At 32.3% G+C, this 23,752-nt stretch overlaps 1 protein-coding gene across 1 annotated transcript in view; it reads right to left on the reverse strand.

The window, feature by feature from the left end:
* The window catches only part of SMAP1 (small ArfGAP 1), a 196,077-nt gene that overhangs the window by 39,955 nt on the left and 132,370 nt on the right, over positions 1-23,752 (reverse strand). Inside the window, exons 5-6 of the mRNA XM_031964663.1 lie at positions 21,197-21,271; positions 16,172-16,252 (exon numbers count right to left, since the gene is read on the reverse strand). Of these exons, the coding sequence (XP_031820523.1) occupies positions 16,172-16,252; positions 21,197-21,271 (156 nt within the window). The remainder of the gene's footprint in view (positions 1-16,171; positions 16,253-21,196; positions 21,272-23,752) is intronic.

The following is a 23,752-nucleotide window of genomic DNA, read 5'->3' on the forward strand; positions in this document are numbered from 1 at the left end:
TAATGCCTTCATTCCTCCTTTAAAATGCTCTTATTTAGAGCTAGAAAAGACCATAGAGGCCATCAAGTTACGATCCCTCATTTCATAGATGAGTAAACAGATCCAAAGTCATCGTGGAAAGAATACTCAGAGGCAGGATTTCTTTAATCCCAGTTCTTTTTCCATCATATAACATAATTTTTCTTTCTAGGGCTCTCATAAATTTATAGTAAATGTGTCTGTCTCTTCTTCCTTTCTGCCTAGAAGAGTTAAATTCTTTTTACAAAGATATAAAGCAACTTCAGAATGACACATAAATACTGGAATGCCTCAAGTCCTTTCAATATTTCTTGGTCTACTATTTTCTTTCTCTTCCTTTCTGGCTTTGGAAGAAGAAGTCAGAGACAAAAGGAAACTTTAAGTTTACCCTTTCTGGTCCTGCCTTTGTTGTGATGGAGAATACCTTAAGACTAGCATTTCTGTATATTTTTGAGACAACTGAAGTATGATGCTCTCATGGAAAATGTAGGATGAAAAACTTTCATTAATAATTGAAGAAAATGCAATCTATTAAATCCTTTCATCCAACTAAATAATTATCAATTTTATATATCAAATTTATAAGTTGTTTTTTGAGATCAAGAATCAGTCAATCCTTACTTGTATAAGCAAGTTTCTAAATTAGGAATTTCACTTGTTTTCTGTTAGACTGAAATAATCAATGAAAGAAAAAAGACTAACTCACAAATTAGTAATATGTCTATTTGCTTTGCAATAGTCTATCATTATTATCACTAATATTATTATTTATCTAAAATACAAATAATTATCTAACTAATCTTTCTCAGGCATTCCTGCTTGAAATACATGCCAATTTGTTAAAATAAAAACAAGCTGAATTCAGAAGGAATATAAATATCTACTCTCTATAAAAATGCCTGATAACATCTCTTCACTACATACTGATATATCATAGCCTGTACATTTCCATTTAGCCTATTAATCATTTTATCCTCTGTCTGTACCTTCAAGGTGACTGTCTCTAGTTATCTGCCATATTTGAAAAATAGGAAACTCCCATAGTATGGAAATATCACTTGGAATATACTAGCACAAAAGAAAATTAATTGGTAAAATTATTTGTAAGGAAATTGTTAAAAAGGTTCATCTGACATCTATAGAGAATTAATATGGGAATCATGCTTTTTGTCTATATGACATCTCCTTCCATATTAATACATTTAACCTCTACACATTGCCAGCTTAAGTGAAGCTAATTTATCTCAACTAACTCTGAACCAGAACTAAGGTCATCCTGATTTCAATCATGCAAAGCTCCTATGCTGACAATATCATAGTATGTGCTTACTTTTGATGCAGATCTTTGCACCCCTGCCAATGTCTGTTACCAAGGCAATGAAAAAAGAACTGCTCATATAGAAATACTTAAGATCCTCCATTAACAGGCTTCATAAATACTGCTCAGACTCATTGATTCAGCTTATAAGCAAAACTCAAAAACATGTCCCCTCACTTTGAAGACCATTTCTTATTAAAAACTGGAAAAAATAAATCTTATTCAAATGAACATGAATAAACCTTTGGATGCCTGACAAAAGAGGTGTTATACTACAAGGCAAACTAAAGATATAGTCTATCAAGAAGGCATTTTCTTGCTATATATAAGTAATACTTAACGGTCAGTGACAACTTAAGATACTTGAAAATGTTACCTTTGGAAAACTGGAAGAAAACATCCTCTCTTTTCCTCCTTCCCAAACTCTAATATGCTCATAAAACTTATGTCATACTAACAAAAGTCAATTTACAAATTTTTAGTCAACGAACTTTTAAAATAGATGCTGATAAGCACTAAAATAAGCACTATTTTGAGTTCAATTACAACATACCCTCAAGAATCCAAAAAGAGAAAGGAGAAGGGAAGTCCTAGGAGGCTCTCTATATGACATGAAAAAAACACTAGATAGCTATGTATAAGCTGATCACTATTCAAGAGCCTCTGCTCAAGACTTCTATGAGTGGAAGAGTAATTAGCAAAACAGTGTGCTCAACAACACACTGGAGTTTAAGATGATAGAGAACCAACCAATACCTAATGAGTCCACAAGTTGTAATGATTCCACATTCACAAAAGACATAGCATTTTCCCCACCAAGATTCTATAATCCATGAAAGTGGAATACTAGAATCAAGGTCATGTATATATGGGATCAGCAACTTTATTTTAATGTGTTATCAAATAGTACCTCAATTTCTAAAATGTTTCTACCTTTCCTACTAATAAACCTGAATGCTGACTTTAATTTTGTAAAAGTAGCTTCAATAAAAGCAATTTATTGAAACACTATTTTTCCTATTTTCTTTCTATTTAAGGTAATTTCAATTTACTAAGTAGGATCGTAAAGCTTGCATGCTTAGTGAACAAAAGTCTGTCTTTCACTGGGTAGGAAGTATAAGCTTTGTATGGAAAGTAATTGGATTTTTTCCCTTTTAATTGCCTCACTTGCAATAAAGCTTTAAATGATTGCACAAACATTTTAGACTTTCCACAAGGAAAAAAAAATGTAAGCAATTTTCTAAAAGCTTGCAATAGGATTGAAAATATATTCTTCCCCTTACAATCCTTCCCTAACACAACCTACATACTCTGTTACTTTAATAATGAACAGATATTGGAGGGTATTATAGCTGCAACTATTAACCTCCTTTTTTAGCCCTGGAGGCATTTTAGTATACTCTTAACTAGCAAAGTATATATTTGGACTATAGCTTTCTATAACACAAAAATTTCATTTTAGCAATTTGATTTTTAGTAAGAAACAATGCAAAGCTAAGAATAGACCAAGAATTTTATTGGCAATTGAAATTGCTTAAAGTATGTACCCTGTTAAGCCACTATGAAAGGTACTTTTTTCTTTATAAAAGTTAACTTAGGCTACTATATTCACTTTTTCTGAATCCAAAATATTAATTTCTACAGAAGAATTCCTGACATTAAAAAGGTGACTCTTCAAAAGGAAGCACCCACATAAAATACAATTGGTTAAGTTTAAAGGGGGAAAAAAAACCTCATGAGTTTTATCCTCTATTCTTAAATCTTCCAGAGCACTAAGCAAAAATCCTAATAGGAATTACAACTGCTAATTTAACTAGAGCAGCATCCTGCAAAATTGGTTTCTCCCAGGGAAGAAGATGGAGAATTCAAACTCCAGAACCTAAGAGCATTAAATCCAGCAAATATTGATTACTCCCTTGAAATGCTGTCAGCTATATTGATTAGTTGATATAAGCATTGTAGTTCAGTCTACTTACAGAGTAGAAGTCCAGGGATTTGAACTGCTTATTTAAGTACCATCCTACAGCTGTGAAGGGCAAAACTCTAAACGTATGCCTATTATAAGGAAGCAAATGAACTCAATTTGTATTGATCTAAATAGGAAAGTAAACAAACAAATAAATATATTTTCTCGATCTAGACAGAATTATTTCTCTCACTGTTTAAAATAAATCACTTCAGATAATACTAAAATTTTCATTTTTTTTCTTTACTAACACACACACACACACCATCAATTGTAACCATCAATTCTAAAATAGTTTTCTCCTTCCTCATAAAAATCTATCATTCCAGAATTCTCAAACACAAAGCAGCACATAGCTATGCGATGGAGAAATTTGGACTAAATACTGACAAATACTGATTAAATACTGAAAACAAATGTATTCATTCAACAAACATTAAGCAACTATTTTTTCCCAACTAAGTTCTGGGTACTGATGATATAAAAAAAAAAAAAAAAAAAAATATATATATATATATATATATATAACCACACACAACAGGCTGACCTTGTTCTCAAGAGAGCATGGGGGACAGCACAAAAAAGTTACCTAAATAATTATGATCCAAGAAAAACACAGGGAGGGTAAGAATTACTGAAAGAGATCCAAGCAAAGAGTTATAAAGTAAAGATAATTTTCACTCGGAAAAGTGGAGAAAAGAATAGTCAAAGAAACTGAATCTTGAAATGGGAGAGATTTCAAAAGATTTTAAAAAATGGATAATTTTGCCTGCCCATAAATTTTATTTCAGTACTCAAGCTTCTTCCATTGTGAAAAGCAGTACCTGGCAGAGTTAAATACAAAAAAGGGACAGTATGTATATTTGTTTTTAATTTATACCATAACCATCTGATAATATTTTACTTATCTACTTCCACCAATGTCATGAATGTAACTACTAAACTGCCCTGTAGCTTCCCCTCAGAGCAATCTGAGGTTCTGAGGTACACACATACACACGCACGCGCGCACGTGCGAAATAGATCCTAAGATCTATAATTTACTTGATAATTTATAAAATATTACCATATTTTAAAACTTTTTAATGTTCTAAATTGGAGAGCAGTTGCAATTAGAATACAAAGGGGGAACCAGTCCCCAAACCTAATATACATAAGACTCCATAAGAAATGTGAAAGAATAAATTTAACAGAGAAAAATAATGAGCAGATCACAGCAGAGATGAGGATAAAGGTCGATGAGTAAAATAGAATAAGAGAGAATTACTTTAACTTCTATTCAGAATTCTAGAGTTGGTTTAGGAGAATTTGGTATATGGGTAGTTTTATTTCTGGCACTTCTGGCTAATAGAATTGCTTTAAGTTGTTTCAGTCAATATAAATATATGGGAAGAGACAAAATACAGTGACAAAAATAAACTTCAAAGTCTTTGCCATAGAGCTTTTGTCTACTATTTAATTCAAGGAAGCCAAATCATGGTTCAGTCTACTTTAAGAAAGCAATCAGTTCCTAATAATAAATTTACATGTCACATGTTTTATAAAACTATACTAATAGGCACTAACAGGCAGGTAAGTACAGTTACTATTTTACTTATCTGATAAGTAAAGAAACTCAGAGAAGTTAAATGTCTTGTTCGGGACCATAAAACAAATAAAGTAGAAATGGAGCTTGAGCCTAAGTTTTCAGATTCCTACCACATCCTCTTTCTAGCATATCATACTGCCAACCTCATCAGCAGATCCCCCCTCCCTAAAAGGCTATTAATCTACTAGGAACAGTAATATGGACATTCACATGATGAAGCACCTCTTCCATTTCTAATTATTTTAAAACAGATATGCTTTTTCTCATTTAAGAGCTGTCATAAATGACTAAGTCAAAAGTGATATTTCAGCAGGGTTGTCTATATTCCCCTGTATTTCTAAGCAAGATGTTTATTGGGCAAACAGATGTACTTGCACATTGGACTCATTTGAACCTGCTTTATTTTTTATGCTAATCTAAATGTACAAATTATTTCCAAAGCAAACCAAAAAAATCTTTAGGAATGTGATTTAATGGTCCAGAGATTAGTATTCTGAAGTTGAAATTACATGAATAATTCTTCAGTATGCTTGGATCTTATGTAATATTTGCAGTGAAATATTTTTAAAATTAGTAGATAAAAAAATATGTAAATTTGAAACAATTTTTGTAACACATATTGCAACAAAACTAGTCAGAATTCAAATATTTATCAATCCACGAAATTATAAATTGTGTGATGGGCATTGAAAAAAGAAGACTCACTGATATAATTTTTTCAATGATTTTTCTATAAAAAACTGAAGTAAACTTCAATGACAAAAATCACTTGAATTCTATTGATCTTTACTCAAATTCTATCCATTTTGGTTCCTGTTTTTTTCCCCCCTACATGATAACATATTCTTAATATACAAAGCAACTTCTTCACAGCTCACTACTTTTAACTATCTTCTTTATTTAGAAAAAAACATACTTATCTGTTGTAAGGCCATTAAACTATGATTGGTGTGATTCAAATCACAGTGTCTCTACTTTGTGGTTTTCATGACCCTTCTTTTATGATATGTATAGGGATGTGTTTGCTTGTTAGAATTTTCTAACTGTAAATATTATCCTTTCTCTGTAAAGAGCAAATAATAGAAAGGCCTTGCTTAAAAAAAAAAATAGGTATATATACATTTACATACAGTTATTGTGAAAACTAGGGGTCTTCATTCTCATATAAGGATCTTGGCATATTAGAAGTTTATTCTCTACTTCCTTATAGTATCTGAGTCAGCATTTATTTGAAGAATAATAACTTCTTAAGGATCATGTCTTAAACCCAAACTACTCTAGACTCTTCTGGATTAGCCAAAAATCCCAAGGCCAAACCCAAATCTGTCACTGTTTGGGTCCTGATTGACTCAGAGTGAATATAAATAAATAATCTTTCCCTTAAGAAACTTACGTTCTAGTGGTGTTAAATATAAAACATAACATGCACAAATCAAATTCAAAGTAGTTTTGCATTAACAGCTGAGGGCACAAAAAAGGTTTTATGTAGAAAGTAAAGCTTGAGCTGAATGCTGAAAATCTTAAAAGAAACCAGAGATTCCAAGAGGCAAAAATGAGTTGTAAATGCATGCCAGGTAAGGACAACCCGTGCAAAGTAACAAAGATGGGGGATGGAATATCATGTATACATGTAAATCAGTACTATGTAAGAAAACTGAAAAGGACCAGATGGCAAAGTAGTTTAAAGGTAAAACAAAATTTTTTTGTTTGTTCCTAAAAGCCAAAGAGAGTCACTTGAGTTTACTGAGTGTGGAGTGACCTGATCAGAACTACAGTTTTTAAAAAATTACTTTGGAAGGAAGATAGATCAAAATAGGGAGAGATCCAAGGCAGTTATTCTAATAGTTCAGTGAATTAGTAAAGAGAAGCTACCTAATTTAGAATGGCCACTGTGTAAGGGGAGAGAGACTGTTGACTCTTACTATTCAAAATGTCTATTTGTCTCTTCTTCACAGACTATATTCTAATCTCCTATTAATGCCTTTGGATCAACTGTCCTGCACATTTAGACAGAACTTCAGCTATTTAGGAGAATCCCCCTCTTCCTTCAAAATGCAGTTCAAATACCATGTTTTATAGAAAATACTTCCTAGTCCTTAAATCTGTTATTGTCCTCTCTCCTCTACCAACTAAGATATAATTATGGATAAGTTTATTCTTACATAGATATATATTGTTTCCTCTTGTGTAATGTAAACTCCTTAAGAATACAAATTGTTTCTATTTATTTGTAAACCCAGTGCCATCATATAACACTCTACTAAAATACTTGTTGATTAAACAGGAAACCAAAGGGAATCTAGTAATGTATTCTTACTGTCTTGACTCAATTTAATAAGCATTTCTACAAATAAGGAACAATAAGATAAGGGAGGACACAAAGAAAAAACAAAAACATTCTTCCCTTGAGGAACTTAACATCTACTGGTTATGTATAATTTTTAAAAATAAATCATAAAATATGCAATTATGTGTGTAAAATATGTACAACATAAGATATTTTACAAATTACAATATATGGCTTACGAGAGACCATGTCAGAACTAGCATCCTTGAAATGTGATGACCTGGATTCAAGTCTAGGTTCTAACAATACTGGCCTTGGGACCCTGGCATAGCATGTAACACTCTAAGGCTCCTGGAAATTCTCCAAGACTAAAAAGTCACAGAAGATATCTACTGACATTGTTAGAGTAATAATTTTCTAACCAGAGACTTCCTGTACCAATGAAATCTAAGGTCCAGTTCCTCTCCCCTATCAATAGTAGTAGGTTCATAATTGTTTTTAGAGCCTTCAGAGCTATTTCTTTTGTTCTGGTTTTCTTTTGTCACTGTGGCTTAAGAATTTGTTAGTGGAAAAAGGGACTTAAGAGTCATTTGATTTATGTCTTGATGCTATATTACAACATCCCAATGATTTTATATTATTCAAACCCGTTTTATTTTCAGTTCATTATTTTTCAAACTTCTAGGAAGTGAAAAGATTAAATTTATTCCTAATTCATATTAGTTATGTTAATTGTTCACTATTACTACTTCAGACATACAGAGCTTTTGCGAATACCACTTAAAAATCTGACTTTTTCAACCTTCATTACCATAGGTCAGTACACTATATCACCATTACTAGTAAAGTAAATTAATTCTCCTTTTAAAAAGTTTAAATGTCACATTTTAAAATAATCTTTGAAACTGCATGATTACTGGATAAAAAACTGCCACTCAAAGAGATATGGAACATTTGACTAAATGTTAGCATACAAATATGTCATGCTTCTTGCCCTTCAAAATTTCTATTCAAATTAAAAATATATTTTAATAAAACTCACAGCAATAAAGAAATATTAAAACTGATTTATAAAATTAAAATATTGTATGGTTTCAATATGCTTTAGATTTCATAATAATTTTATTCATACCATTATAAACCTCGGATTGTCAAATACATTAAATAATATAAAATTACCTACATGTTTAGATTATAATGTGATAGAAATTCTACCACTTCAACACCCAATGTGTTCTATAAAGAAGTGAATATATTTACAGTTAGAGGAAGACTTAGGTTCAAATCCTTCTTTATCCCTTGCTATCTGTGTGACCTTGGGCAATTATATAACCTCTCTGAGCCCTTATCTGTAAAATATTAGGTTTGGACTACATGACCTCTAAAGATCCTTGCATTTCCAACTCTGTGATCTTATTAACTGATTTGAAAAAGTAGGATATAATCCTACAGGAAAAAAAATGAACTTTTAACAAAATTTAATTACTTCTAAATGTTCCCACAGAGAAAACAAGAGCTGAGTAGAATATAATAAAGAGCAAATATCCAAAACAAAAGAAGTTTTTAACAAGCTAAATGAGTTTGAGGAGGTGAAAAGGGCCAAACATTCTGTACTTATTTCTGGAAAAGAGAAAACAGATGACTTTTGACTACTACTTTTGAAAAGGGTTAAGTGGAGGTGGAAAAAAGCTGAGAACTTATCTGAGATACTATAATTGCATACCATTTAAATACATGTTAGTGTTTAGGGCAACTAGGTGAGGTGGCACAGCGGATTGAGTATCAGGCCTGGAGTCAAAATACAGACAGACTTATCTTCTCAGTTCAAATTCTGAACTCAAACACTTAATAGCTATGTGGTCCTGAGCAAGTCACTTAACCCTGTTTGCCTCAGGTTCCTAATCTGAAAAATGAGCTGTTGAAGGAAATGGCAGACCACTCCAGTATTTTTATCAAGAAAACTTCAAATACAGTCACCTAGTATCAGATACTAATGAAAAACAACAAAAATGGTTCAAAATTTTAGGAAATGCAAACTTATCTGGACTACACAAAAGAAACTTCAAAAATATACAAAGATTATAGGGGATATTATATATGAAAGTTAACAAGGAACTGTTAATCTATCCCATAATCTTACTATCATTAGCCATAGCATCCATTCAAAAAATATTTTAAAAGTAAAGAATTATGCTAGACATAGAGAAATAACAAGAATTTAAGATGTGGTCAAAGATCTCAAGCAGTTTATAATCTAGTTAAGGAATAAAAGGAACATATGGAAAGATTTTTTTGAAAATACAAGAGTTGTCAAGTGTCAAGGCAGATAGATAATTGATTGCTCTGATGAAGTTGGGGAAGGCCACAAAAAAAAAAAAAAAAAAAAAAAAAAGAGAGAGAGAGAGAGAGAGAGAGAGATAATAGTTAAACCAGTTTTTGTGAGTTACATGTAGGAGTATTTGAGGGCAGCTAGGTAGCGCAGGAGGTGAATGTGCAGTCAGAAGTATTCATCTATCTTTCCGCGTTCAAATCTGGTCTCAGATGCTTAAAGCTGTGGCACCCTGGACACTTATCCCTGGTTTGCCTCAGCATGAGCAGGAATAGGAAATGGCAAACCATTCCAGTATCTTTACCAAGAAAACCCTAGACAGAGTCCAAAGAGTGCAACAGGATTTAAATGACTGAACAACAACAATTGGGAATATTTATATGCACTTCCTCAAGTTTTTATTCCATAGGATGATAGATTTAGCACTGGAAAGGACCTAGGAAGTCCCTTCATTTAACAGATAAAATACTAGAGAGGTTAAAATTAGTGAATTGCACAGGTTCACAATTCTGAAAATGTTTTTATGCTATATAATTACCAAGGCCATAAAAGGTATATTCTTTCATGCAAGAAAATACAGCACTGGAAAATTTTGAAGGGCTGTAAGAATATCATTTGCAACTGTTCTATTCCCTTTCTCTCATCCTCATCCTTACAACTATGCTAGATAGATAGATAGATAGATAGTGAGGAACTTCCAAGAAAAAATAATTCAACAATTTTATGTTATAAAATTGTTATAATCTTATAAGATTGTTGAATTATTTATTCTTATACAATTGGAAGTTCCTCACTAGAACTTTGGATTCTATTCCTGGTTCTCTAAACATTGAGAGGTGGGCTCCACAGAATATTCAAGTCTCCCTGCCTTCATCTTCATTTCCCAACCCCCCCCTGCGCCCCCAGTAAATGTCTATGTACTATTTTCCTTCACTAGAGTGTAATGAAGGCAGGGATTATCTTGTTTATATGGATTTATATCACCAGAATTTGGTATAATATCTGTAAACATTTAATAAATGCTTTATCTCAAAAATGGAAGGTGTTTTTAGATGTATTTTTAAAAAAATACTAAACTCGTGACTTCTAAATTTCAAGCTTATTTCTTTTACTCATTCCTGTATTTACTAAAAAGTTTCTCTTAAAGTTTTTCTTAATAGCACTTAAGTTTAATATTTCCAAAAAACTTTTTGTTACTATAATCAAAAAGGAACTCTATGATTCAAATACAGGTCACACAGAAAGGTCACTTTTCATTCTTCTAACAATTCCCAGCCCAATGCTTTGAATGTTGTATCATAGTCAAGGTCACAGCATTGTCTTCCCACAAAAGAATCCATCTACTTCTATACTAATAAGTAGAATGTCAATTTACTGCAAAATTCTGCTGCAGCAAATTATATTCAGAGTCCAAGCAGCATTCATTCTCCTTCACATAACTATACAGAATTAATATTATTTTTGTCATCAAGGTATAAACTAAACTATTCTTAACATCAAGGTGTGTCATTCCATATAGGAAAAGAAGAATAATGCCTCACTGCTTTTGTAGTCCTTTTTCAAAGTATGGCCTTACATAAATTCCAATACCAAAATACCTTTGGTGTGTGGTCTGAGATACCCTTAAAACTTAGACTGGATTGTACTTAATGAAATCCCCATGAATACTAGCAAGTAATTTACATTCTGAAAAGGCTTTTGACAAGATGTACTAAAAATACTTAATTATCATATGGTTGGGAGGATAAGAGAAAATGAAAGGCAAAAATAACAGGGCACTATTGAGGCAAAAAAGTATAAACAGGAGAGTTACTTAGAGATTTAACATTTTTATAAACCATTTGAAAGACACACACAGTAAAGTATCCAAGTTTTCATATCAGATAAGCCCTTCCATATGATGAGTTACTGAGTTGACAGGGATAAACTGCAGGGAAATTTGGAGAGGCTTTGTGAATAGGCAGAGAAATGGGAGATGAATTTTTACTGTGGGCATCTCTCTTTTTAAAAAATTATTATTATAGCTTTTTATTTACAAAACATATGCATGGGTAATTTTTCAACACTGACCCTTGCAAAACTTTCTGTTCCAATTTTTCCCTTCCTTCCCCCAGATGGCATAGTCCAATACATGTTAAATATGTCAAAGTATATGTTAAATCCAATATATGTACACATATTTATAGTTATCTTGCTGCACAAGAAAAATCGGATCTAGAAAGAGAGGAAAAAAAACCTGAGAAGGAAAACAAAAATGCAAGCAAACAACAACAGAAAGAGTGGAAATGCTATGTTGCAGTCTACACTCATTTGTGGGCAACTCTTAAGGTAAGAGATTTAAGGGGAAAAAAATAATCCAAACTATGCTTTTTAAGATGACAGACTCTGTCTGAGCTATCAATTGAATCTATCAATTACTGTATAAACTGTTCCCTGATGACCTCTGAAAACAAAAAATGTTGAGTATCATAAGGAGGGAAATTTAAAAAGAAAAAAGAAAAGAACAATATCCTATTGCTCAAAGGCACTGAAGTATGTTCAATTTTGAGGATTATTTCTCTTTCCAAGGGTAAGGGGGAAAAGGAAGAGGGTCCTAAGATTATTTATTTAAAACAGAAAGCAACCTTAGAGATCATCACCTCATTTTAAAAAAGTAATGGAAATAGAGATGAATGTTTGTAGTTTTTCCAGGGTCTCATGAGTAGTAAAGAGAAGAAATGAAATTTGAGTCTAGATATTCTGGCTCCAAATCAAGACCTGATGAGGAATTCAAAGAAAGCAATTAAATTACCAGAGAAATGAGTGGGCTTCCCATATGAAGCTTTGCTTTATTTAAAAAAAAAAACAAACAAACAAAAAACATTCGCATACTCAATCTGGAAAGACATTTAGGCATTGACCATAAACTTATTTATCAAATCTTAGAATGCCAAAATGCCTTCAAATTCCAACCAGGCAGTCACTTTACAGTGAATGAGAGATTTTACAATACACAGGATTAATACCTAGTGGTTCTTGAGGTGAATACGTTCAGAGGGAGAAAACTTTAATTTAATAAATATACAGAATGTAGACAAGCAGTTTTAAAGAGGAAGCAATCATTTAAGTGAACCTCATTTGCTGCCTGAATTTTAAAAACCGAGAGATGGCTCTTTAGTTCTTTATTCTTGAAAATGTATGTACAAAAAAAACTCCCAAACCATGTAAATTAATCCATCACAAATGAGAAGCTTCAGTTTCACTCCCCATTTTTTCACATGCCAACAAAGATGTTCAGATTCCCCTTAATCTCTCTTGATTAGCATATTATATATAGCCTGCTCCATCTTAGTAACCACCTCTCTCTCCAAGCTCCTGTAACCAGCATTTGTTCCCCATTATTCAACTAAAACATTTCCAACTAAGGTCAAGATCAGCAATGCCTTGGTAAACACTAAATTCTTCTTTATTTTCCCTGACCTTGCTGAACTAGGAACCTGTGATCTACCTCTTCCTTTATTTACTTTATTCCCTTTGCTTACACAATATTAGAATATACTATGCTCGTTCATCTGTTAACTTCTCATTCTGTCTCCTGTGCTGAATTCACCTTTCTTTTCCTATCTCCAACTGTGGATATTCCCATGATTTGTCTTCTGCCCTCCTGTCTTTTTGCTCTGCTGTTTTCCTCCTCTGCTCTTTCTCCCTCAGTGGTCTCATTAATATAACAGTTTCATCAATCAACACTACAATGATAACTTTCCAAATCAATATTTCTAATTCTGACTTCTTTCAGAAGCTTTAAAAAAATTTTTTTTTTTTTTTGGTTTTTAAATTCAACTGCTTGTTTGGCTTGTCCACCCAGAAGATCTCTCAAATACAATAGTTCTAAAATCATTCTCATCATCTTCCCTTCCAAATTGTCCTCCTGATATACCTTCTTTCTGCTAAAGGATACATCAAATGAGATAAACATTCAAGTGATCTTAATCTCTAAATCACTCAAATTCAAAATATCATGGTCATCTTCAACTTCTTTCCTTTTCCCACACCATATCCAATCTACCCCAGAGTCCTGATAAAGTTTCCTTCTACAATGTATCACTTTTCATTCTCAATGATACATACTATCCTAATTTAGGTGTTTTTGGCCACATATACAGATTATTAGAATAGCTTCATAAATGAAGAGACAATTTTACTTTCTTGAGTGGGAAGATGAGAATGGTTTTTCTGCTTTTATTATATTCTCTCTCCAATTCATTGACCACCAGATAAATTCTAAAGCATAACTTTGAACCCATGACCACTCTACTTGGACATTTGGAAACTTTTGAAAATTTCTACCAAAGTACAAGTTCCTAAGATTACTATCCAAATCCTTCCATAATATGATTAGCCATCTTACAAATATCTTATAATATAACAGATCAAAGCAATATTCCCTGAACAAACCTTGTCCTTTCCTTAATATAGTTACTCAACTATGACCTTCCTTCTACTTGAAATGTTTTCCTTTCCCTATCTTGACCTATACCTCATCTTTAAAAGTCAAGATGAGAAACTTTACAAAGGCCTTCATCTAAATAAATACTTGTCCCAACTTTTATAACCTAGCAGCAAACCATCAGAAAACACTTTACTTATACACACACACACACACACACACACAGATCCACCACTATAAAGCAGCAGTAACATAACAAGGCATGAGACTTCACAAAGACACTCCAATAAACTATATTTTGTACTCAGGCAGATTAAAGCTACACATGTTCTAATACTTAAATTCTGTCTAAAGATCATAACATATTAATCCAGTTTTACTAGTTCTCCTTTCTCATGTATCCAGTCTTTCAGCCTTAAGTTTAAATAAATCACATTGCTGCATATTCTCTCAGAAACTCATTCTGCACAATAGAGGGAAAAGAACCTAAAAGTCCTAACGATGAAGCAATAAGGTGGATGACAAAGCCCAAGAATCCTAAGGTAAGCTAAGTGTGATAGATACCAGTGTATAAAAGCATAGTAGGTGTTAAGTGTAGAGCCTTTTAGGAGACAATACAGAAGAGATGGTCCCCTATATTACTGGGAAGAATAGATGTTCACACCCCCAATCATTTAAAATCTGTGAATAGTCAAGTAGAAAAGGGGTAGCACAACTTCTGTTGTGGGCAGTCCTAGATGGCTTCTGGGATGATTTGAGACTGGGGAAGGAGATGAAGGGAGGAAGAGGAAGAAGGAAAGCAAAGGAGAAAGGCACTAAAGTATCCCAGACATTCCTACTTCTACAACTACTCTTTTTTCTAGTTAGTTGATTCATGTAGTTTTGTACTCCCTAATAAAGGCATTCCTCAAGAATTTACCCTCATTCACTCCCTTTTAACTCATCAAGCTTCCTTCCCTTGAGAATTTCATTATTATGATGGCTTCAACGGTCACCCTTCTAAGCAGATTACTATACCTATATCTGTAATCTGGACATTTCCTTTTCAGAAGAGAGACACATATTTGCAAGACATTTCTACTTAGATGAATTATTAACACCTTAAACTCAATGTATCCAAAATCAAACTTATTTTTCTCCAAACCTGCTCTTCTTTCCCAATTAACTATTTTGTGTGAATCAACAAGATTCATCTAGTCTCCCATGTTGACAACCTTGGGACTATTATTGATGCATTTTCCTTTATCATCTGTCATAATTAATCTGTTATTAGTTCCTATCAAAGTCATATATAAAACATCTCTTAGAGCCATCCTTAGTTTTCTCATCTTACTCTCATCCTCCTTACCCTCCTTCCCCAACCCCTCAAAGAGATCCTTAGCCTCTAAGTAGACCATAGCAGCAGAATCCTAACAGGTCTTCCTGCTTCCCTTCCTAACACAGTCTTTCACAGGGTTTCATAGCACAGCCAGAATAATCTTTTGAATTCATATATGGTCACATCATCCCATTAGTCCACTTTGAATATGCTCCATATTCTCCCCCTTACTGCTTCTGCTCAATTATTTTCATTATCCTTAGAAGATCCTCCCCTTGTACTCTTGAGTTGATATTCATTTTTTAAAGCTCAGCTCAATTGTCACCTCTTCCATGAAGACTTCTTTGATCTTATCAATCATTAGAGCCCTTCATTTTCAGACTTCATATAGCAGTACTTTGTTTTCAAACTCCTTAATGAATTTCTCACATAATACTATATATTAGTTATACAAACTATACTAAAACTCTATTATAGTTGGAATGATGCCTTATCCAAGTTTTATGTCACTCCCATATCTTGTATATATAAATATTTAATAAACATTTGTTGAATGAATAAATCTCCAAGGACACTTTCCTAATCATCCCAGGAAAAAGTATCATTTCTCTTTCTTCTAAATTCATATGTACTTTATTTTTACCTCTTTTATTATTTTTCAATTATTGCCTTATCTTTTGTATACATATCTTACCTTAAATACAAAACTGTAAACTCCTTTAGAATAGGTGCAATATCTTATACAGACATTTTTCTTCCTCCACTCCTCTAGCCCATCATGCCTACCTAGCAAAGACTCTTGTATGTAGCAGATACTGGGTAGCCATTTGTAAATTTAATAAATAGTCATACATTTAGAATATCACTTGTAAATACACAAGAATTCCTTATTTCCTTTTCTAAAAATAAGAAATGTTTTACCTTTTCAGCTGAAATGGGTTTTGAAGGCTTTTCTGGCTCCTTCTCTTTCTTTTTCTCTTCTTTTTTTTTCTCCTTTTCTTTCTAAAAAAAAAAAAGAAGAAGAAGAAGAAGAAGAGAGACTGATGGTAAATCATCAAAAAAAAAAAAAAAAAAAAAAAAAAAAAAACCTGCTCAGAAATAGCCAGTGTTTAGATTATTTTTCTTAACTGCATTTTTTTGTTACTAGAGGAAATTCTGTTGGGAGCGGGAATTAGAAAAGATGGTAAGCCACAGAGAAATAGGAGTGATGGAATAAAAAAAAAAAAAAAAAAAAAAAAACACCAAACTGTTAAGTCTAAATAACTTGTGAGTAGCACTTTCACAAAAACATGCTTCACATTTTAAGAATTATGTTCTGAATCACTAGCATTCATATAAACATTATTAGTTAAGAAAGGAAAATATGAAAGCGGTATGGGGGGGAGAGGGGGGAGGAAAGTAATTTTGCAATTGAAAAACCGTAGTTTGAATCCTGCCACAAATTAGCTATAAAATTTTGATCAAATTACTTACCTTTGAGCTTCATTTTTTCTCATTTGTAAAATACTCGGGTGAGTTGTTAGCAAGAAAGCATTATGTTTTGGGGTTTTTTTTGCTGAGGCAATTGGGGTTAAGTGACTTGCCCAGGGTCACACAGTTAGGAAGTATTAAGTGTCTGAGATAAGATTTGAACTCAGGTCATCCTGACTTCAGGGCTGGTGCTCTATCCACTTCACCACTTAGCTTCCCCAAGAAAGCATTTTGTAAGTGCAAAGTATGACATAAATAAGCTATCATCATAATTATACATGATAAGTGATGGAATAGATAGAATACTGGACCTGGAATCAGGAAGACTCCTCTACCTGAACTGAAATTTCACCTCAGATACTAGCTGTATGATCCTGGACAAATCACTATGTCTCACTTCCTCAACTGTAAAATGAGCTGAAGAAAGAAATAGCAAGCAACCCTATTTTATCTTTGCTAAAACAATCCCAATGGGGTCATGAAGAGTAGGATACAAATGAAAAATGACTAAAAAGCAAAAATGATTCTAAAAACTTAGATGATTCTCTAAATCCAAAAAAAAAAAAAAAAAAAAAAAGGTTGGAGGGGTGGGAGGGCAACAGAATACTTAAGCAACAGTCATTAGTATTATTTCTTTTCACTCGACAGGCTATATCTACATTACACAAAGCAAAGAAACACATCTCCTACCAAAAGTTAAAGGAAAGAGTAAGATATCTATGTTTTATTTGAAAAACTATTCCTCTAATTCCTAAAAGCATATTTAGACTAAACTAAATAGACTAGACTAAATCCTTCCTAAAAGCAAGTAATGGTTTTAATTTTTAAAAAAGATAAGAAAATGAAATTAACAAACAGAACAAATAATAGATTTAGCAAGAATGAGATATATAAATATAGCAAAGGGAAAAAATGTATTAATTCTACATTTGAGAAAATGAAACTATGTATCTAAACTGGGATTCAGAACACTATTCTTTTAAATAAATCCCAATATTGCATTTTTAAAATGACAAATATAACCTACAGTTCCCAACAGTGTTCCAAAATTCTCTCTGTGGGAAAAGTTCTAGTATTTGTTCCTATAGAAAGCAATATTATAAATTGTTCAAAATTTGTACTACACTACATGGAGAATTTATATATGTACATATACATAGTGTCTTTTTTAAGGACAAATTTTAAAATCTTTCAAAAGTATTTTATTTTTCCAAATACATGTAAAGATTGTTTGCAACATCATTTTTGTAAGATATTGTGTCAAAGTTTTTCTCCCTCCTTCCTCAAGACAGCAAGCAATCTGTTAAAGAGTAAATACACGCAATTCTTTTAAACACATCTCCATAATCTGTCATGTTACACAAGAAAAACCAGACTAAAACGGGGGGAAAAACCAACAGAAAGAAAAAACAAACATAAAAAAGGTGAAAATATTATGCTTTGATTCACATTCAGTCTCCAGAGATCTGTCTCTAAATGCAAATGGCATTTTCCATCCCAAACTGATTGGAACTACCTTGAATCATCACATTGTTGAGACGAGCCAAGTCCATTATACTTGATCATCACATAATCTTCTTGTTACTATGTTCTCTTGGTTCTGCTCACTTCACTCAGCATCAGTTCATGTGAATCTTTCCAGGGTTTTCTGAAATCAGTCTGCTCATCATTTCTTATTTAAAAATAATTCTGGGTTCAGAGATAATAAGGCAGAGTATCCCAGAAGCAGCATTCCAGTTTGTTTTTAGAATGTTATTTAGACAAGGATAGTATATTTATATCCCACTATTGTTCTCTGAAGACTTTCATATGTTTAATAACTTTATGCTAATTTGAGCCCATAACTAAAGCACCCCAGGCTGGGCCTATCCTAGCCTATAAAACACTCAAAATGCAAGTAGAATTAGAAAAAATAAAACAAACATTCCACTTGATGCTCTCTAGCTTAACAATATCCTTCCTGAAATGGGGAGACCAGTAATGAATACACTGCTTTAGATTTGACTGGATAAAGGCAGAGAAGAAAACATTCAGTAGTCCTAGATATGATGCCCCTTACTGGAAGCTAAGAGCACATTCCCTTTGATTTTGTGGCCTTTTATCTGAAGACCTTGCCATATGCATGAGTAAAAACAAAATTAGTAACTATAGCTGGAATTTCACAGTTAAAAAAAATTTATATATATTATAAAATTTTTATTATATATATAATTTTTTTTTTTAAATTTTAACTACAATGGGTACACTACAGACAAGGAAAAAGCCTCCACCCATGCATTTACAATCTTAATGTTTTCTACAGCAAAGATGGCAAATATGCAGTTTGCAAGATGGCCTGGAACTAGATCAAAATGTTAATTGGGAAATATTTAACAAAATAAATAAAAATACAATAGAACATAGGTAATATGTGGCTTTTTTGGTCAACAGGTGGCCTGCACATATTCTCACTTACAATTTAATGGCCTCCATTTCTGTGAGTTTGATACTACTGACCTAGAGACCTGAGAGGTCAGTGACTTATTCAGTCCTTTCCAGTCTATTCTTTCCTACTCTTCATGACCCTACTTGGAGGCAAGTTCACTGACTTGCCCAGACACATATAAACAGTATGTTAGAAGGAACACTCAGCCATGAGTGTTCCTGGCTTCGAGGCTGGCTCTCCATTATTACTGATAATAATAATAAACATTTACATAGTGATCACTATGTGTCAAGCACTGTGCCTTGCTTTATGATTATCCCATTTGATCTTCATAGCAAGCCCCATTTACAGGTGATGAAACTGAGGCAAACAGGTTTTAAGTAACCTGCTCAGTTGTGTATCAGTGTATGGAGCTAGATTATACAATATTGCTGCCGCTTCATTTTCCCTGATTTATCAATGCCAAAAGTAAATGATTTTCAGTTGACAGTCTCAGGCTTGTTTTGGCATACAAACTCCTCTCTAGTCACACTTCCCTACTTTTGAAACAGACTTTTTTTAACCCCAAAGTAAGAATTTACATTTATCTCCATTAAGTTGTATTTTATTCAGATTGGAATTGTACTAGAATAAGGATCTTTTAGAATTCAGATCTATCTCAGACACTTGAACGTCTGAGCTGTGTGACCCTGGGCTCAAGTCACTTAATCCTGACTTCCTCATCAAAAATAAATAAATAAAACCAGGTTTTATCATTACTCATAATCTGTGGTATTCCATGATCTTACAAAGATTGTTGAGGGTAGATGGTAGCAGAGGAAAAAAAGAGGAAGAGAGGGAAGGAGAGGAGAGAGGGAATGGACATGAGGATTGGGTATGTCTAGAATAGGGAGTCTTTCACCAAACAAAGCTGAACTCCCCAAAACAAAGACTTTGTTGGAACACCTCAATTAGATAGTATAATATTAGATAGTAATAGTATATTAGATAGTATTATATAGATAATAATATATTATCTATATAATACTATATATATAGATAATAGTATATTATTATATAGATAATAGTATATTAGATAGTATTAATATTAGATAGTATAGTATTAGATAGTAAAATGGAAAATTCAAGCAGTGCGGAGAAAATGTTTCTTGACTACATGAAAGAAAAGGTCATACTACATGGCCAGATAGAATATTGGTGGGAGAATAGAATAATTCTCTTAACCTTCTCTTTTCTTCTCACGCTTCTTTCTTTTATTGACTTATGAAGCCATAAATTCTTCAAAAGCTATGTTATTTTCATATGGGTCCAATAAGAATAGGTACTCTGGAGCTAAGAAAAGGCAGCTTTTTGTGCAAAAAAAAACCTGTGCAAAGGTTATTTTCCAAATTGTACATATTAAAATAATAAATATTTATTAAATATTTTCTATGGACTGGGGATAGAATACAATGAAGTGACTCCTAATAATCAGAATTTTATGTACTAATAAGTATGTCAAGATTAGTTCTGAATAGCTATTTCAAAATATTTAACTTCAGAAAGATTATAGATCATAAGTTGTAGCTAGTCTATCAAAATTCCTTAAGATTGCTTTTATAACACTAAAGCTTTTTACTGAAAACAAAAATGTTTATTATTCCATAGCTCCCATGATGTGCATTAATATAAAATTTTAAATTTGATCAGTCAACTTTCTTAATGATAAAATATATATTTAACATTTCTGACCAATATTTATAAACATAAAACCCTTCAAAGATAGTTTGGCTGGAGAACTCACTAAAAAACATGTAAACTCAAAAGCAATTAAATGGAAATTCCTAAAAAAAAAAAAAAAAAGGTATGGATTAAGACTGACTCCACACAGAGACACAGTCTATAAAAAACAAATATGTTACACTTTAAATTTTGGGAACTCAGAGAAATATAATCAAGTATATGAAATCCTACCCACAGTACATCTCATAATAAGGGAGGAAAGAGGACTTACAAATAGGTGTTCTAAAATGCAATGTTATTGTTTTTTGTTTTTAAACAAAATTAGATACCTCTGATTTATTTTTCTCAGCAGCAGCTTGCAGAGGAGAGGATACCAAAGGCTGAAGAACATCAGAAGAGGAAATCTGTATATAACAGATGAAAAAGAAAAGGAGGAAAGCAAAGAAGGTGATCAGAATTGACAGAGAAAGCAAAGAAATACAATTTCATGTATTTGGAAGAAAGAGAAACAGTATGAGTCAAGTTAACAATGGAAAAACAAAGCAGCATTTTATGATAAATATATATATATAAAGCATTTTATGCTTTTAACATTTTTTCTGGTAGCATTTTTTAAAGTAAAAGGGTCTATCAAATAAGAGTGTATGATTTATATTGAAATTCACTAAGATATAATTAAAAAGGTACTGGGATAGATTATACTACAAATATGAGAAAAATAATTAAGTTTGTTTCACTGTTCATTTTAACCAATTCAAATGCTAAAATATTAATGATCTTAAGTATGAAGGCACATTGTCCCATGTGGCAGGAGAGAGAAGACAGTTTTTATTTTTATTCATGATAACATTTTTAAGAATGAGAAATGGGGGGAAAAGTCTGGAATGGTAAAAGATTTAATTATAATTTTGATCAGCTATTTAAAATAACAGAGGAAAAACAAAAGAAGTGGGCTAATATGTATCTATTATATAATCTGAGTAATAGACAGCCAGACTTATTATAAAGCAATTTATACACCTCCTTCACTGAGACCAGCATGTACAACCACTATTTCCAGTGTCATACTCACTGAATTACCCAAAGGCATTATGAGACATTTATATACGCAACAGAGGCAATTTACACATGAAAATGGGTTTCATCTAAAAGCATTTTCACACATCTTCCCACCCAATTTCTACATGCGTAGTTGATCACTTTAATGGAAGCATTATCTTCCTGCTCTCTTTAGTGCCAAAATGTAACTGAAATACGTTCACAAAACGTGTAGTAGATCTTCAGAGCCATAAAACTGACAACTCTATGCTGCCCTATCATATCAATAGTGCCTACAAGGAATTTTAAAAAATAAATGGTGCTATTACAGATAGGTCATTATGTAGTGTCAAAATAACATTACTTAAATGACAAGTACTCAGCCAATCCTCCCGGTATTATGTTAGCTTTGACATTAATTCTGAAACCATAACTAAAGACAATAGACTTTAGAAGGTCTTTTTATTCCCTATAGATTACTATACACTTATATAAGAACAAGTCTTAATGGCCTTGTTATATATCATACAAACTGGTTATATAGAGTTTACTAAAAGAAATTATGCTTGTAAAAATACAAAACAAAAAACTTTGGATCTTGCACTGGAAAAATAACTACATTTCAAACTAAAATTTCAATTGGTAATGGTTTATCCTAACCAGGATTTCACTCTTACAGTTTTACATGCAAATTATATTAGAGATAGAAGAATACATAATGAAATTATCTCAGATAACAAATTGTCTTTTTTTTTAACCTTCCAATAGCTATGGCATATATCAGAGACAGCATGATAAAGTAGATAGAAAGAGTTATAACAGATCTGAACTGCAATTCTGCCTCTGATAATTACTATTGGTGCTACTATAGGCTTTCCTTTTCTATAAAATGAAATACTACTACTTACTCCTGGGAGAAACAAGTGAGATAATGTCATATAATGTTTTGTAAACCTTAAATAATTTTAAAATAGCAACTATTATTATTTTATCACCGATAAGACAAAATGAGCATGACTTCCATGGTGGAGAAGTAAGAAAAGTTAAAGAAAAGTCTAATGACCCATAGAAAACAAATAAGAATCTCATAAAAATCAAAAAATTTTAATTTGAGTGCAATTTTTTTGTTTTTATTTGCAAAACAAAGGAAACATACAGTGTTCCTTTCTGTAACTTGCAAACTAAAAATTTTATTCAATAAATCTAAATAACAAAACAAAAAGCATGTTAGTTGAAAAAGACAAACCTGGGAGAAATACAAAGGCTAGAAACCAACAACTACACACAAAGGGAAATAAAAGCAGATGAGAAGTACAGGGGAAGAGAGAAATTAGAGAAAAATGGCTATGAGGGGAAGAGAAGAAAAAAGAAAGAAGAATTTGGTGGCGGAGGTGGAGAGTGGGATGGAGAAATGGAGAAGACAATAAGGAGGATACCATAGAAAGAAGCCCAAAGGTCACCAATTATTCTTTTTAAAAATGTATGAGATGTATGGGACTACCTGCCATCTAGAGGAGGAGATGGAGGGAAGGAGGGGAAAAGTTGGAACAGGTTTTGCAAGGGTCAACGATGAAAAATTACCCATGCATATGTTTTGTACATAAAAAGCTATAATTAAATAAAACTTAAATTTTAAAAAAATGTATGAAAATTGCAATAGTTCTCAAACTCCTTTCTGTAATGTGAAATTTGTTGTCTGTTACTTTTAAATTTACATTCTAGACTTGAATTTCAACTTAAATGAGACCTGTAAAAAACTAACTTATAACTCAAACTCAAATATGTTAAGAGAATAATAAGAAAATTCAGAATTAGATCACTGGATCTCCCAGAGAGTTAAGCCTAGA

This window comes from Sarcophilus harrisii, chromosome 4 (genome assembly GCF_902635505.1).
Source record: "Sarcophilus harrisii chromosome 4, mSarHar1.11, whole genome shotgun sequence".
Taxonomy (NCBI): domain Eukaryota; kingdom Metazoa; phylum Chordata; class Mammalia; order Dasyuromorphia; family Dasyuridae; genus Sarcophilus; species Sarcophilus harrisii.